Genomic DNA, 13,546 nt, shown 5'->3' with positions numbered 1-13,546 from the left:
TCACCCTCTCTGGAGCTTGGGGGTCAGAGGGGCAGTTCTGAGGCTCCTCCCAGCTCCATCACCTTTCCATCCCACCATTCCCTACCTGCGTTTAGCCAGGAAGCACTTTGTCGACCATCCCAGTAGGCTCCACTGGCATCATTTCTGGAAACATCTTCCCTCTTCCCTCACTCTTGTCTACATTTATCAGGGGCGTGCCTTGTGCCCCCCAAGGTGGATTAACAGCAGCCAGGCCCTGAGGTTCTGTTAGGATAATCTATCCTGGACAGAGAACCTCATCCCACCCGGGGCCCTGCTCCGATGGCTGGTGGGGTCTATTAGGGCCTGGAGCCTGGCCAGAGGCCACATTAGAGCTCACTTATGCACTATGGATTTGTCCTGGACTCCTTAGTGAGGCCAGGGACTTGGTTTTCCCGCACATGTTTGCTTATTTTCCTGCTGAAGAGGCTGCCAACCTGTGGGGCTAAAACGTTTGCTAATAGCTCGTGATTCAGGGGGTTGGCATTTCACACAGTCACCACAGCTTGGAGGCTGTTTTCTTCCAATGCTCTCAAAATAACCAGAGAATGCTCTACCCTTTCCTTAAAGTTGCATGAGTCCATTCCTTAAAAATGTGCCTTTTGGAGCTTTTGAGGAAATTTCTGGCATCTTCTCAGCAATCTTATTTGTGCCTCTGTGAGCTGTGCTGGTGGAGGGCAGGGAACCATGTGTGTCATGAGAGGTGTCTTTAATTAAGGAGTGAATTAAATGACGGTTGCCAGGCTATGTGCTGGGTGCTAAGGTGCAGAAGGTAGCACACGCCCCTGCCTTCCAGAAGTCAACCCTCTAGAGCAGGACTGAGTTCCTCCCTGGTGGGGGAGCTTCTCTGTAGGGGGTGTTTTGGTTGAAGTCCTCAAAAGATGCTAAATATGCTTGCATTAATACAGCCTGGGAAGGGGGCTGTCTACAGGATTTATTCTTTTGAAAGTTTGTACGAAATGCCGACCTCTCAGGCCTGGCAGGGAGGTCTGAGCAGCCTGCAGGAACGGGCGCCCAGGCTGCCTGGGTTCCATCTGACTCTCCTTGCTGGTGAGCTGGATGCCTCTGGCCGGGAAGCTGTCCCTGCACTACAGTCCTCTTACCTCTGGTGCCAGATGCTTTTTGTTGGCCTTGTGTGGGGGTTGCTAGAAGGGCTTCCTGAGGTAGGAGATAGGAGGGTCTGAGCCATGCTTGGTACCCAGTCTTAGCCAGGGCTGGTAACCAGCATATGAGCACACAAACTCCTTGGGGGACTGGCACCTGCTCCCAGATAACCAGAGCATCCTACTCAAGGTCCGGAACTCAGAAAAGTTTTAGAGATTTTATTTATTTGTTTATTCATTGGAGACAGAGAGAGAGCAGAGACATAGGCAGAGGGAGAAGCAGGACTTGATCCCAGCACCCCAGGATCACAACCTGAGCTGAAGGCAGATGCTCAATCACTGAGCCCCCCGGGCAACCCCTCAGTCAACATTTGATGGTGGTTTGGATTTCCCCTGAGAGGAACAAAAGCATTCCTCTTTGAGGGATGAGGGAAGATAGTTCCTCTGCCCCCGCAGGGGATCTTCTTTACCCTGACTGCCCTCATCCCCTGCCCGGCCAACCCCCCACCCCCACCCCCCACCCCCTGCCCCCTGCCCCCTGCCCTGTCACGGAGTTCTCTGCTGAGCTGGACTCCTCACAGGCACTTTCTGCCCTGGCCGTGGTGGCTCCAGCGAGAAGCCCTCTGGTACCTGAGGCTTCCTGCTGAGTGGGCCGAGGGAAGACCTGCGGTAGAACGTGGCCTTCTCACCCAGGCCTGCCCTGTACGCCGCAGTGTGCCGCCTCTGCTGCTGCTGTCATCCCGGGGCACAGACCCTCACGGAGTCTGGCTTCTACCCTGAGCTTTCCTCTTATTGTATACAGACCTCAGAATTTTCTCAGCGATGGAAGCTATTTGTGTTCCTGGAACCTAAAACGCTGGGTCATGAGGGTTGGGTTGAGATTAGTAGGTTGGTGTCCCGTTGCTTGGCTTTTGTCCCTAGTGGAAGGGCTGGGGCTCTGGATTGGGCCCCTCATCTTCCTGAATGCACCCACGTGCACCTTGGGGTAGACTCCCACTGGCTGCCATCTCTCCTTTTTGCCTCAGACGGGCCCTCCCGTGCTGTGCTCCGCCTGCCTGCGGGGTCCTTACATGGATGGGAACCACCACGTTTGAGTCAGTGGAAATAGAACTTGGCTCTGGTTTGCCTGCACTGCCCAGTCCCTGCTGGGAACTGGCGTCCCTCCTCTGTCCCTGTGCCCAGAAGTCATGGGTAAGAGAGCCATTTCCAAGTGGGCCCTGCCTCTGGTTCCCCTTTGCCATATACACTGTAGTCTTTGGAAGTGAAGGTAGTGACTTCACACGTTGCTCTAGCAACCAAGCAACTGTTGTGCCCACGGCAGCCAGTGCCTTGGGGGTTTCTCTGAGTGATGGACGCCCAGGGCTAACCTGTCCCAGCTTGCTGGGTCCTTTGGGGCCGAAGCCTGACACGCCACTCTGTCCTCAGGGCTCTGCGTTGTGCATATGAGTGACAACTTATGAAGACTCTTTGGTGTTAGGCTTGTAGATGTGGCCACAGGGATGGCCCAGTCAAGTGCTTTTTGCTGTTTTATTAGAGGAGATAACAGGATGCTTTTGTGGAGGACACAGGGTCACTGGGGTGGTGCTGGTGGAGGGGTGGCCTGAGCTCCTCCTTTTCCTCTTCTACCTGTCTGCTTTCCAGCTCTACCCTTCCCTTTCAGGGAACTCAGCGTGAAAATCACATATGCCGTCTGGCTGCCTTATTTACAAACAGATGGCAGTCCTTGCTCTGCTCCCAGTCAACCCCCAACCTGTGACTCCAGAAGGACCCCAGTGGGAGTTGTAATTATTCTGGGATCCTCGGACCTGGGGTCACCAACCCCCGACCTCCTATCCTAGGCCCACACCTTTCTGTTTACTCCTCTTCCTGGGTTTGGAAGGGCATTCTAGAAGGGCTTGCCTCTCCAAAACTTCTGAAGCCCTCACCCCTCCTAATGTTTCTGATGAGTTTTTTTTTTTTCTCCTTAAATTATTTTTACAGAGCCTTACTGGAAGGAGAGAGTGATCCAGAGATATTGATCTTGACTGAATGCATTGAAAACATGCCGCAAGGTAAATAGAAGAAAAGCTAATTATTTAAGATGTTTTCCATCTGAACAGGTTCATTCCATGGTTCAATAGTGCAGCTTCCTCTGTCTGGAAGAAATTGGGCTCAGATATGATTTTTTTCAGCTACGTGTCATTTATCCCTCTCTTAAGTCCCAAATAGATTTTATTTAATGGGCCATGGTTTAAATAAGAATATACATGTAAACGCATGGAAGAGTGCTTAGTAAACTCATTTATTCATCTAGCCAGGGTGGTGAGGGAGGAGCAGGGGTTGATGGGGAGGCCCAGAGGAGACACTGGATGTGTACTTGTTTATCACACCCTTTGGAGGGAACAGCCTTTACAGACTAAAGACTTATGGTTTTAACACAAGTCTGGGGAGGTATTACTTTGTGGAGCAGGGAGTCAGCACTCTGGAACTTGTTCCTCCATGAGGGGCGGAGGTGGGAACGGTTACACGGTTCGTATTACCCCAGGTTGGCCTGAGCAGCTCAGGTGGATGAATGCAACAGGTGTCCTTTGGTGCCCTGAGGTCTGTCTTGATTGAGGCCCAAAGCTAGAGAATAAAGCTCACATCCCTGTAGCTGCAGAACTGACAAATAAGCGTTCTTTAGAAAGACACTAATGGGGCCCTGGGTGGCTCAGTGGTTGAGCATCTGCCTTTGACTCGGGTTGTGATCCCGGGGTCCTGGGATTGAGTCCCGCCTCAGGCTTCCCACAGGGAGCCTGCTTCTCCCTCTGTCTCTCTCTCTGTGTCTCTCTTGAATAAATAAAATCTTAAAAACAAAAAAGATCTAAGAACCTGTAGGATAACGAGGGAGAGAGAAAGAAAGAAAGAGAGAAAGAAAGAAAACTTCTAAAGCTCCATAGTACTTAAAGCACTTTCTGGGTAAAGAAAGGCAGAGGGAATTACTTATAGTATATGCTCAGTGTATGCCTTCCTCATCAGAGTTTCAGTCTCCCGGGAGTATTATTGTATTCAAAGTCATGGCACATGGGGAATGCATGTATGTGATTCTTCTATCAGGAGGATATTTAGTTAACAGCCAGTCTGGATAGATAGATGGCAGATTTTTTTTTTTTAAACCAATACTGTCCATCTTTATTTTTCAAAATCAGCATCCCTATTCAGCACTTGACAGCTTTGAAACTTCACTGGGTTCAGAACAATAGGTTTGGTTCCCGGTGTCTGGTATCTGTGACTAGTGTGGATTTGGTCGTTGACAGTATCCAGCAAGTTTGCTTTCTGATTTGGAGGGTAAGGTTGAAAAAAGCCTTGATCTCATTCACCTGATTTCAAGGTTTACTTAGTGACATATTTTAGGGGAGGGTACAGGAATCTGCAAGTCCATAGCATCACTTCAGGGGGAGAGAGGAGGAAAGAGCTGTGGCCAGACTTGGAGACTTAGAGGAGAACCAATGGTTGAGGTCAAGACTTGCGAATCTTTTTTTTTTTTTTTTAAGATTTTATTTATTTATTCATGAGAGACACAGAGACATAGGCAGAGGGAGAAGCAGGGTCCCTGTGGGGAGCCCGATGCAGGACTTGATCCCAGGGCCCCAGGATCACAGCCTGAGCCAAGGTAGGTGCTCAATCACTGAGCCACCCAGGTGCCCTGTGTTTCAGATCTTTGACCAGCTGTGATCGTGGAGCCCAGAGAGAGCCCAGTAAGAGGGTGACTGGGTGCCTCTGTTAACTTGTTTTATTCATTAACTGTTTTGTCAAGCTTCTTAAAGGATACAGAAACCTTACAGAAAGCTAAAGTTAAATTTAGCTTAGTAGTTATGGATTATGCCCAAGCAAGTAGCATTAGAGTAAAGAGGACTGAAAAAAAAAAAAAAAAGAATAAGGAAGACCAGTAAATTAGGCTTTGAGCTTCCAGATAGTTCTGTGTCCTGTGCCCTATACATGCCCATTAACTGTTCACTGAATAAATGTACAGATGTGTTCCTAAATAATGAATTTATCAATGCTTGTGAATACCCTTATGTTTCTTTTGTAATACTGTCCAGAATAATGCTGGCCACTTGCCTGCAAGATGATATAGCCTGAAACCTGTCTGTCGTCTTCCATATTTCTTGGTGAACCTGAATTAAAAACCAGATGGTTCCTACACATTCCCAGGTTGGGGGGCGGGGGGCTCATCTCCTGAGGCTTCTCTGTTTAGGCTTAGTATGTTGATCTGAAAAGAGGAATCTTCATGGAAAATGCCCTGGCTTGGTGTTTCTCCCCTGTCCTGGGATCCATCCTAAAGGGACCCCTGGCTTTGGCTGCAATGACAGGGAGACCCAGCTAGGGGAATAGGCTTTACAGGACTTGGCCAGATGGGGTGTGGTAGGCACGAGGGGACACTCTCAGGGTGGAAGGTGTGCCTGACAACCTTCTAACCCCCAGCTGCCATTCGTAAGAGCAGGTACCTTTGTGGAGTTTGGATACCTCCAAGGGTAGCAGCCTCTGTGGATGATATGGAGCCAAGCAGGAAGCCCAGTGGCCTGCCTCCCAGGATCATGGCATTAAAACAGACCATAGTGTTGGTGACTGGTCAGCTTCCTGCTCTGGCTCATTTTCCAATGAGAAGTTTGTAAAAATAGCAGTGTAAAAATAGAAGAAGTCAGGGAGCCTTAGAAAAAGTTAAAATTCTGCAGGACTCGTTGGCTCAACAATGGAAACCAATGGGAAATAACATATGAAATAGTGGAGGGACAGGCCAGTTACTGTTAAGTAATCCTGGACTTTGTAATTATAAAGCTCTTCTCCATTGAAATAAGTCAAAGAAACTTAGATCAACAAAGTGGAAATAAATGTTTCCAGATCATCAAGACCTTGTGAAATTTCAGCCATGAAAACAGGCGCCCCAACCTCTCTGATGCATGTGCCCTGCTCTACGATCACACACTTGATAACATCTGTTAAGATTCATGACGTTTTGAGATCAGTAACTTGAGAAAAGTGTGGTGTCAAAGCAAGCATAGTGCTCTATTTTATTGTGGCAGCATAAAAAAAAAAAACAAAAACAAAAGAAATGATTTGGGGATTGAAAATCTCTCGTTTATAAGGCCCTTTCTGCTGTAATCTTGTGTCTTTATGACGAGGCGATAGGATTTGACCTTTGATGATGCTTTTAAGATGAAAGAAGGTAAAAAAAAATAAAAATAAAAAAATAAGATGAAAGAAGGTAACGATGACTGTCATTTTCTGCAGAGCTCAGGAGCACGCCCTATCGATACACCAACACGATGTTACAGAAGGAAAATGAAAGGAATCTGTTTGCGAGGCAGAAAGCCCTGGCGGCCAGCTTCAGCCACAGCCCAGTGCGGCGCTCTCACCTGGTGCCACAGTCCACCGTGGGAAGTGCTGCCGGAAGAGGCTTCCTAGGCTCAGAATATTCTTCCCGTACCACCAGCCGGCAGGAAACAACTTACGAAAAAGCTACCAACTCTCATGAGAAAACTGCCAAGGGTCACACCAGCTTCAGAACTTTCTCTCCCACGCGTGGTCTTTTAAGAGATACAGAAGCTCCCGTGAAAACATTCCCCGATAGGCCCAGGACTGCGGGTACGAAAGATGCCTCCACTCCTGAAGCCAAAGAGCCTGCCAATGCCCAAAAGTCCTCCCGAGAATGCCGGGATGATGTGTCAGCAGGTGCTTCCAGAAGCACCTGGTCAAGCGAGAGGACCGTCATTGTGGGACAGAAGACAGAAGCTAATGCCATGAGGGAGCAAGACAGAAACAGGCCAGGAGCTGTCCAGATGAAGCGAGAAGAGAAAATGTTCGATTCCAAGGAGAGGGCTTCAGAGGAGAGAAACCTACGGTGGGAAGAGCTGACAAAGTTAGATAAAGAAGCAAGAACGAGAGAGAGCCAGCAACTGAGAGATAAGGAGAGAGGGAAGGAGCCAGTGAAGGAAAAAAGTGCAAGAGAAAGAGAGGTGCCGATCAGTCTAGAAGTCTCCCGGGATAGCTCACCACAGGCGGCCCGGAGAACTTTGCAGACGCTGCTGCAGGAGGACGCACGTGACGGTGTGGGGACCCAGGAGGCCCGCTCCAGGCTGGGCCCCGGTGTCCCCACCAGCTCCCTGAAAGGCGAGTCCACCACCGAAACCGTGGCTGAAAACATCGTGTCCAGTATCCTGAAGCAGTTTACCCAGTCTCCGGATACAGAGGCATCTGCCACTTCTTTTCCAGACACGAAGGTCACGTACATGGACAGGAAAGAGCTCCCCGGGGACAGGAAAACTAAGACCGAGATCGTTGTGGAGTCGAGGCTGACGGAGGAGGTGGACGTTTCAGACGAAGCTGGCCTGGACTACCTTCTGAGCAAGAATGTGAAGGAGGTGGACATGAAAGGGAAGTCGGCCGAGCGGATGCTAGGAGACATAATCAACCTGGGGCTGAAGGGAAGAGAGGGGAGGGCCAAGGTGGTCAACGTGGAGATCATCGAGGAACCCATGAGCTATGTCAGTGGTGAGAAGGCAGAGTTTTCTACCCCATTCGAAGTGGAGGAGGTGGATGACATGTCTCCCGCCTCCAAGGGGCTCGTTGAGGAAGAAGAGAGTTATGGAGAAGCGGACGTCACGGTCTCTGGTCGTCAGCATAAGAAGACCAAGCGGCCTCCTGAGAATGAAACCCGAGTTGAAGAAGTCATGGAGGCCAGTGACTCGGAGGGAGGAGAACAGAGTTATTTTGTGTCAACACCAGATGAGCACCCCGGGGCGCAGGACAGGGATGAGGGCTCCGTGTATGGGCAGATCCACATCGAAGAGGAATCCACCATCAGGTACTCTTGGCAAGACGAGATTGTGCCAGGGACTCGGAGAAGGATCCAGAAGGATGCCGTGTCGGGGGAGGCAGTCGTGAAGCCAGCGGATGTCTTTGAACCCTCTCATGGGGAGGACGTGGGCTTTATTCACTGGACGGAACAGGTTAGAAGTGGTGAATTTCATGCCGAACCCACCATCATTGAGAAGGAGATCCAGATACCACCTGAGTTCCACACGTCCATCCAGGGGGCCGCCAAGGAACCCAGACGCCAGCTGGTAGAGGTGATCGGGCAGCTGGAAGAAAGCCTTCCGGAGCGCATGAAGGAGGAGCTCTCTGCCCTCACCAGAGACAGTCAGGGCAGCCCGGAGAACGTCTCTGTCGATGTAAAGAAAGTCCACACCGCTGGTGGTAGGTCCGTGACCTTGGTTGCCCAAGTCAACCTCTCGAAAACCGTGGACGCCAATCAGCTAGACCTGGAGGAGCTGAGCAGAGATGAGGCCGGGGAAATCGAGAAGGCCGTGGAGTCAGTGGTACGGGACAGCTTGGCCAGGCCGCCCGGAAGCCCGGACAGGGAGAGTGCAGCCGAGGTCCCGGCCGCTGGCCTTGGCTTCAAGCGCTGGGCCACCCAGGAACTGTACCGCCCCTCCGGGGAGGGGGACCGGGCCGGCCCGGCCTCTCCCGGCACCGAGGCCGCCGTGCCCCAGGGCCCCGTGTCAGCCACCGTGGAGGTCACCAGCCCGAGGGGCTTCGGCCAGTCACACGTGCTAGAGGATGTCAGCCGCTCTGTCAGGCGAGTCACAGTAGGCCCCGCCAGAGTCTGGAGGACGGAGCAAGTCTCTCGAGAAGGACCCACTGCGCAGGTGGTGGAGGTGAGTGGGGAAGGTGACCGACGTCAGGCAGTCGGCTTGGCCGGGGCCACCTGGTCTGGAAGGCACCCCACCCTGGGTCCTGATCAAAGACGAGTGTCCAAAGAAGTCGTCTTCCAAGGGTCTGTCCCTGCCTTTCAGGAGGTGGGGGGCCCAGGAGAGCCTGGCCCCATAGAGCTTTCCACACACACACACCCACACCTCAGAGAAGCACAGGGTTTGCCTCCAGTCTCGTGATGAAAGGGATATTGTTTCTCAGAGCCCCATTTCTGGGCGGGCACAGGTGGTGATTATTCTCAAACCGAAGAGTCAGTGGGGACCCAGCCTTTTGTAAAGCAACTTCAGGTTGACCCCAGAGAGGGGATCAGTGAGCACATCGGGGCACAGCCCCACTTCTAGACAGAAGGCAATGGGGCTTCTGAGAAGCTTCTGTGCCTCCCGAAGAGGGGTCAGGGAACAGCGGATCCATCAGGCGGGTCAAAGGCGGGTCTCCGAGGCATCAAGCCTCTGCCCGGAGAGAATGAAAGGACTTGGGAGGCAGTGCCCGCAGAGAGGGCTCGCCAGGCTCCTCGCAGGTACGCTGTGGGCAGGCAGATGCTGGTGACTGGAGTACCCAGTGGCCTCAGGAGGCCCGTGTGGGCAGGAGAGACGTTGGGCATGATGAACAGGCACCCTGGGCTGGGCCCCGCAGGAACCCAACCCTCTGAACAAGTTGTCCTCCGTGTCCCGTTCCTGGAACACTGGCACCTGCCGGTTCGGCGGGCTTCTCCGAACCAGGCTGACTTAGCAGACGCAGCAGTGCAGTAAGGCACGTTGCACCGAGACCCAAAGGCTCCTCTCTGTTTACCTTTCAGGTGGATGTGAGCGATGCAGAGGCGACCCCCCGCTGGACGCAAGAGACCACAGTCTTCTTCCCAGGGGGGACAGAAGCGGCAGTGCAGGGCGCCCCTGACCCCGGTGCCTGGAGGGACGTGGGTGGGGCAAGCGCCTGGGTGGCCAGTGTGAGTTTCCAGGGCTCTGCCGGGGACGGACGCCAGGTCCCCGGAGACCAGGCCAAGGAGCAGGCTGAGTTTGACAAGACGGTGCAGCTCCAGAGGATGGTTGACCAAAGGTCGGTGATTTCGGATGAAAAGAAAGTTGCCCTCCTCTATCTAGACAACCAGGAGGAGGAGAGTGAGGGACACTGGTTTTGAGACGTATGTTGTTTTCCCGAGGTTACTTACCTGGTAACGGGGCAGCACACAAAGGCCTTTACTAATTTGAAGGAGCGGGGCTCACTCATGTATTAAGGCTCCTTTTGTTTCTCCAAAGGGCGCTCTGGGCTCTGTCAATTTACTTAATAATCTGCAAAGTTTGCAAATCAACTCACGCCATTGAAGGCGTTGGGAGTTTCATTTTTGAGGCGGAACTTGGAACAAAATTAGTTTTTATGGCTTCAGTCTTAGAAGTTCCTTCTCCTGGACCAGAGTCTCTCCACTCCTAGAGACAATTTCTACCAGTTTTGCTCCTGGTCACAGAAATGCCTCGCATCTGTCTGAAATCACAATTAACTATCTGTAGGTAAGAGGTCTTTATGGTAACAAGATCAAAATATATTTACGAGTCCATCTTGCATGTGCGAATACGAAATAACAAATAACCTTTAAAAGGAAAAATGCATACATTTTTTCTCTTCTAAGTCTTCTCAAAAAGAATCCTCGGAAGGAAGCAGATTGCTTCTTCTATTAAAAAAATAAATTCTAAATGATTTTTATCTTTAGGAGAAAGTTAAATTCACTTTAAGACCCAAATGAATTGCTTTCTATGTGTAGAGCTTTAAAAAAATATATAGTGTTTTATTTATGCGAAGGACGGCCTCAGCCTGTTGTGGTATTTCAAGTCCACACACTTGCTATGTTTGCACAGGTCCCTAGGACCCTGCACTGTGCCCTGTGTGTAGGGAAAATGACTCTTGGGAGTAGCTTAGAGTACTTTTTTTGCAGCATTAGGTGGTTAAGTAGCACACAGTCTAAATAGTTCTTTTTTGTTACACCCAAAGTTCTGGAGTCTCCAGCTCCTATCAGAATATTCTTAAGCTTCTCAGCATTCTAGCCCTTAGCACCTAAACATTTAGTTTTCCTGGTGGGAGGCAGACCCTGAAGACCATAAAGAGATCGTTGATGCTCAGAGGAGAACTTGGCTTGCCAGATGGTCGGGTGCAGGGTGGACAGCGCCTCCCAAAGAGGCCCTTTCAACCCACCTTGAAAGGAGCCAAGGTCTTCCTGAGCTCAAAGACTTAGTGATGAAAAACCACTGCCAACCTCAAGGAAGTTTTTGCCTTTTCAACAGAAATCATTACAGTTGGGGTGCTTTGTTCAGGCAAGTGAATACTAATGTAGAATAGAAGATGATGTTTTGGGGGAAGAAGCTGGGTGCCCGTACTGCTGCCCAGCACTTGAAGCACCCAGGAAGGGCCCTAGCGGAAGGCAAGGGCCCTACCCTCACAGGCCACAGGATGCTGACCTTCAAATACGTACCATTGAGTTCACGATATTAGAGTAAAGGCTGCTTTACTGGGTTTGTTTCATTTTACATAGGGCATTGCTTTTAAGGCTTCCATCTTTAAAGGGATAGTCTCACGCAAAAGTAATATCTCTAGTATTAGCACAGTATTATTATAATCCAAGCTAGTTTCTTGCACATGTTGAAACTGTACTTCTAGCACAGAATCAATCCTAGAACTGCCAGTAGTGAGCTGAGGAATAAGGATTTGAGGTGACATCAGCCTCAGGTGGGGTATGGTGATGGGGTGGTGGTTATGAAGCACAAGGGTCTTCCCCCTGGGTGGGAGGCGGTCACACAGTGGCTCTCGGATCCTCTCGAGACCTCCCTGTCTCCTCAGCCCCCAGAAATGGCTACAGCAGATAGTTTAGGAGCGTGCATTTTCTTACTAAGTGGGAGAAATGCAGCAAAGCTTTCAGGATGATCTAATAAACACTGTGAATCAGAGTATAGAGAAAGTTGACTTGCAAGTTTAAACCTTTGTCATCTGCCAGATGAACTAGCGATTGTCACAAACTGGTACAGAGGTGACAGCTTTGCAAGCAAAGACTTCTCATTTGTAATACAGTCAAGGATGGGCTGATTTTATGTTAGCCATAATGGGTGATGGTATTTGTGTAAGTGATTTATTGGTCAGGGTGACAGCTTGCCATTCTGATGGTAAGACAGACTGATGATGGGGGAGTCTATGATGTGAGTGAGTCCGAGTGGCCTTAGTTTAATGTCCCTCTCCTGCCTTGTGATCTGGTAAATGAGTGTTGATGTGGACAGGTTATTAATATCATGACCCACCTCTATTTGGAAAAATAAATCTATCTTAGGTCTTAATTCATATTTCAATGTTAGATCACGAATCTTCAAGAAGTAGCCTGCCAAGGGTATTCACCAAGGTGGACTCCTGAGCTGTGTTTGGTTACTTGGTCTGGATCACCTAGGAGTAGGGCATGTCCTCCACCCAGTGCTGGTCACCCTACAGCTCCGAGTCCTTTAAAACCAGTCACTCTGGAGACACTAGAAATCAACTTGCAGTGGGGTGGGGTGGGGTGGACAGAACCAGTATTTACCATTGTGGAGACAAAACAGTATTGATAGAACGTTTTTCACCCTCCCACTGGTGGTTTCAGTATTGTTTCAAATGTATATTTAGGATGGAATCATCTAAGAAGCTGATCTTTCTAAGCTCCGGTTCCCTACAGAGGGAAATGTCACAAGAATGTATAAAAATAAAAATCTAAGGAAAAAAACCCTCCAAATTGTTCCTAGAGAGAGTGTTTTCCTGTAGGTGTTTTTGTAGTTTCTATTTAAACTCTAATTAAAACCTGTGTTTACAGCATTGTTTTTTAAATTTTTTTTTTAATGATGGCAGAGAATCACTGGGGGGAGAACATGCATGAGAAGTTCCAGTTCCCTACCCGAATCAGAATTTGATGTTAACACAGAACCAGAAAGCATGGCAGACAGAGCAAAACTCAGCTGCTCGTGTTCAAACGTAGACTGGACAGTTTGTGGTAAGAATGTGGTCATCACAGCCTGGAATGGAGGTGTCTCCCGGGACATAGGACTTTCAGTGCTAGACCCAGGACAGTCCTGGGCACACCAAAATGGTTGGGTCACGTAGGTGCAAATTGAAGGAGTTGGTTAATCATGGCCATTTCTTAGGCGCTTGAAAGACTTGTAGTTGTTTTGAGACCTAGGCACAGTTATTAGATACCCTGACCAGTGCGTAACTTTTTACCACAAAGACCATGAGGATCTATAGTCTGCTTCTCTTGCTGAAGTTAACACATTTAATAGATGGGAGACACTGGGGCAGGACGTGCCGAAATCCATTCTTTCCTGGGCTAAGTTTTTTAAAAATGTGTTTTAGTTTCTGCAATTGCAAGATCTTATCCTCCAAGAGATACAGAGGAAGTCACATCAGAATTCACTTTTTTCCCCAAAAGCCCAGCATGGACTGTCTGCTCAGGCTGATGCAACAGCACAGCACAGACTCACAGAGTGGGAGGCTCACACAGTGGACACCTCTCCCTCTGCGTTCTGGAGGCCGGAAGTGGAAGATCAAGGCGCTGGGGGCCTCAGTGCCCGGTTGCAGCTGTCTGGTTCGCAGATAGCCATCTTGCCGTATCTTCACGCGGTGGAGAACGCGGTCATCTGTCTCGTGTCTCTTCTGATCAGGGCACTACCTCCATTCATGGGACTCTACTCCCATGT

The 13,546-nt window shown here is 50.0% G+C and overlaps 1 protein-coding gene across 1 annotated transcript in view; it reads left to right on the top strand.

Annotated features, from left to right (window-relative positions):
• SYNM (synemin) overlaps positions 1-12,668 on the top strand; it is a 28,261-nt gene extending 15,593 nt beyond the window's left edge. Inside the window, exons 3-5 of the mRNA XM_072797275.1 lie at positions 3,102-3,172; positions 6,372-8,797; positions 9,649-12,668. Coding sequence (XP_072653376.1) covers positions 3,102-3,172; positions 6,372-8,797; positions 9,649-9,987 — 2,836 coding nt within the window. The 3' untranslated portion in view covers positions 9,988-12,668. The remainder of the gene's footprint in view (positions 1-3,101; positions 3,173-6,371; positions 8,798-9,648) is intronic.
• The last annotated feature ends 878 nt before the right edge of the window (positions 12,669-13,546 follow it).

The sequence above is a fragment of the Canis lupus genome, chromosome 2, assembly GCF_048164855.1.
Source record: "Canis lupus baileyi chromosome 2, mCanLup2.hap1, whole genome shotgun sequence".
Classification (NCBI taxonomy): domain Eukaryota; kingdom Metazoa; phylum Chordata; class Mammalia; order Carnivora; family Canidae; genus Canis; species Canis lupus.
Note: the sequence above shows the minus strand (reverse complement) of the source record. Positions and strands in the feature narration are given on the sequence as shown.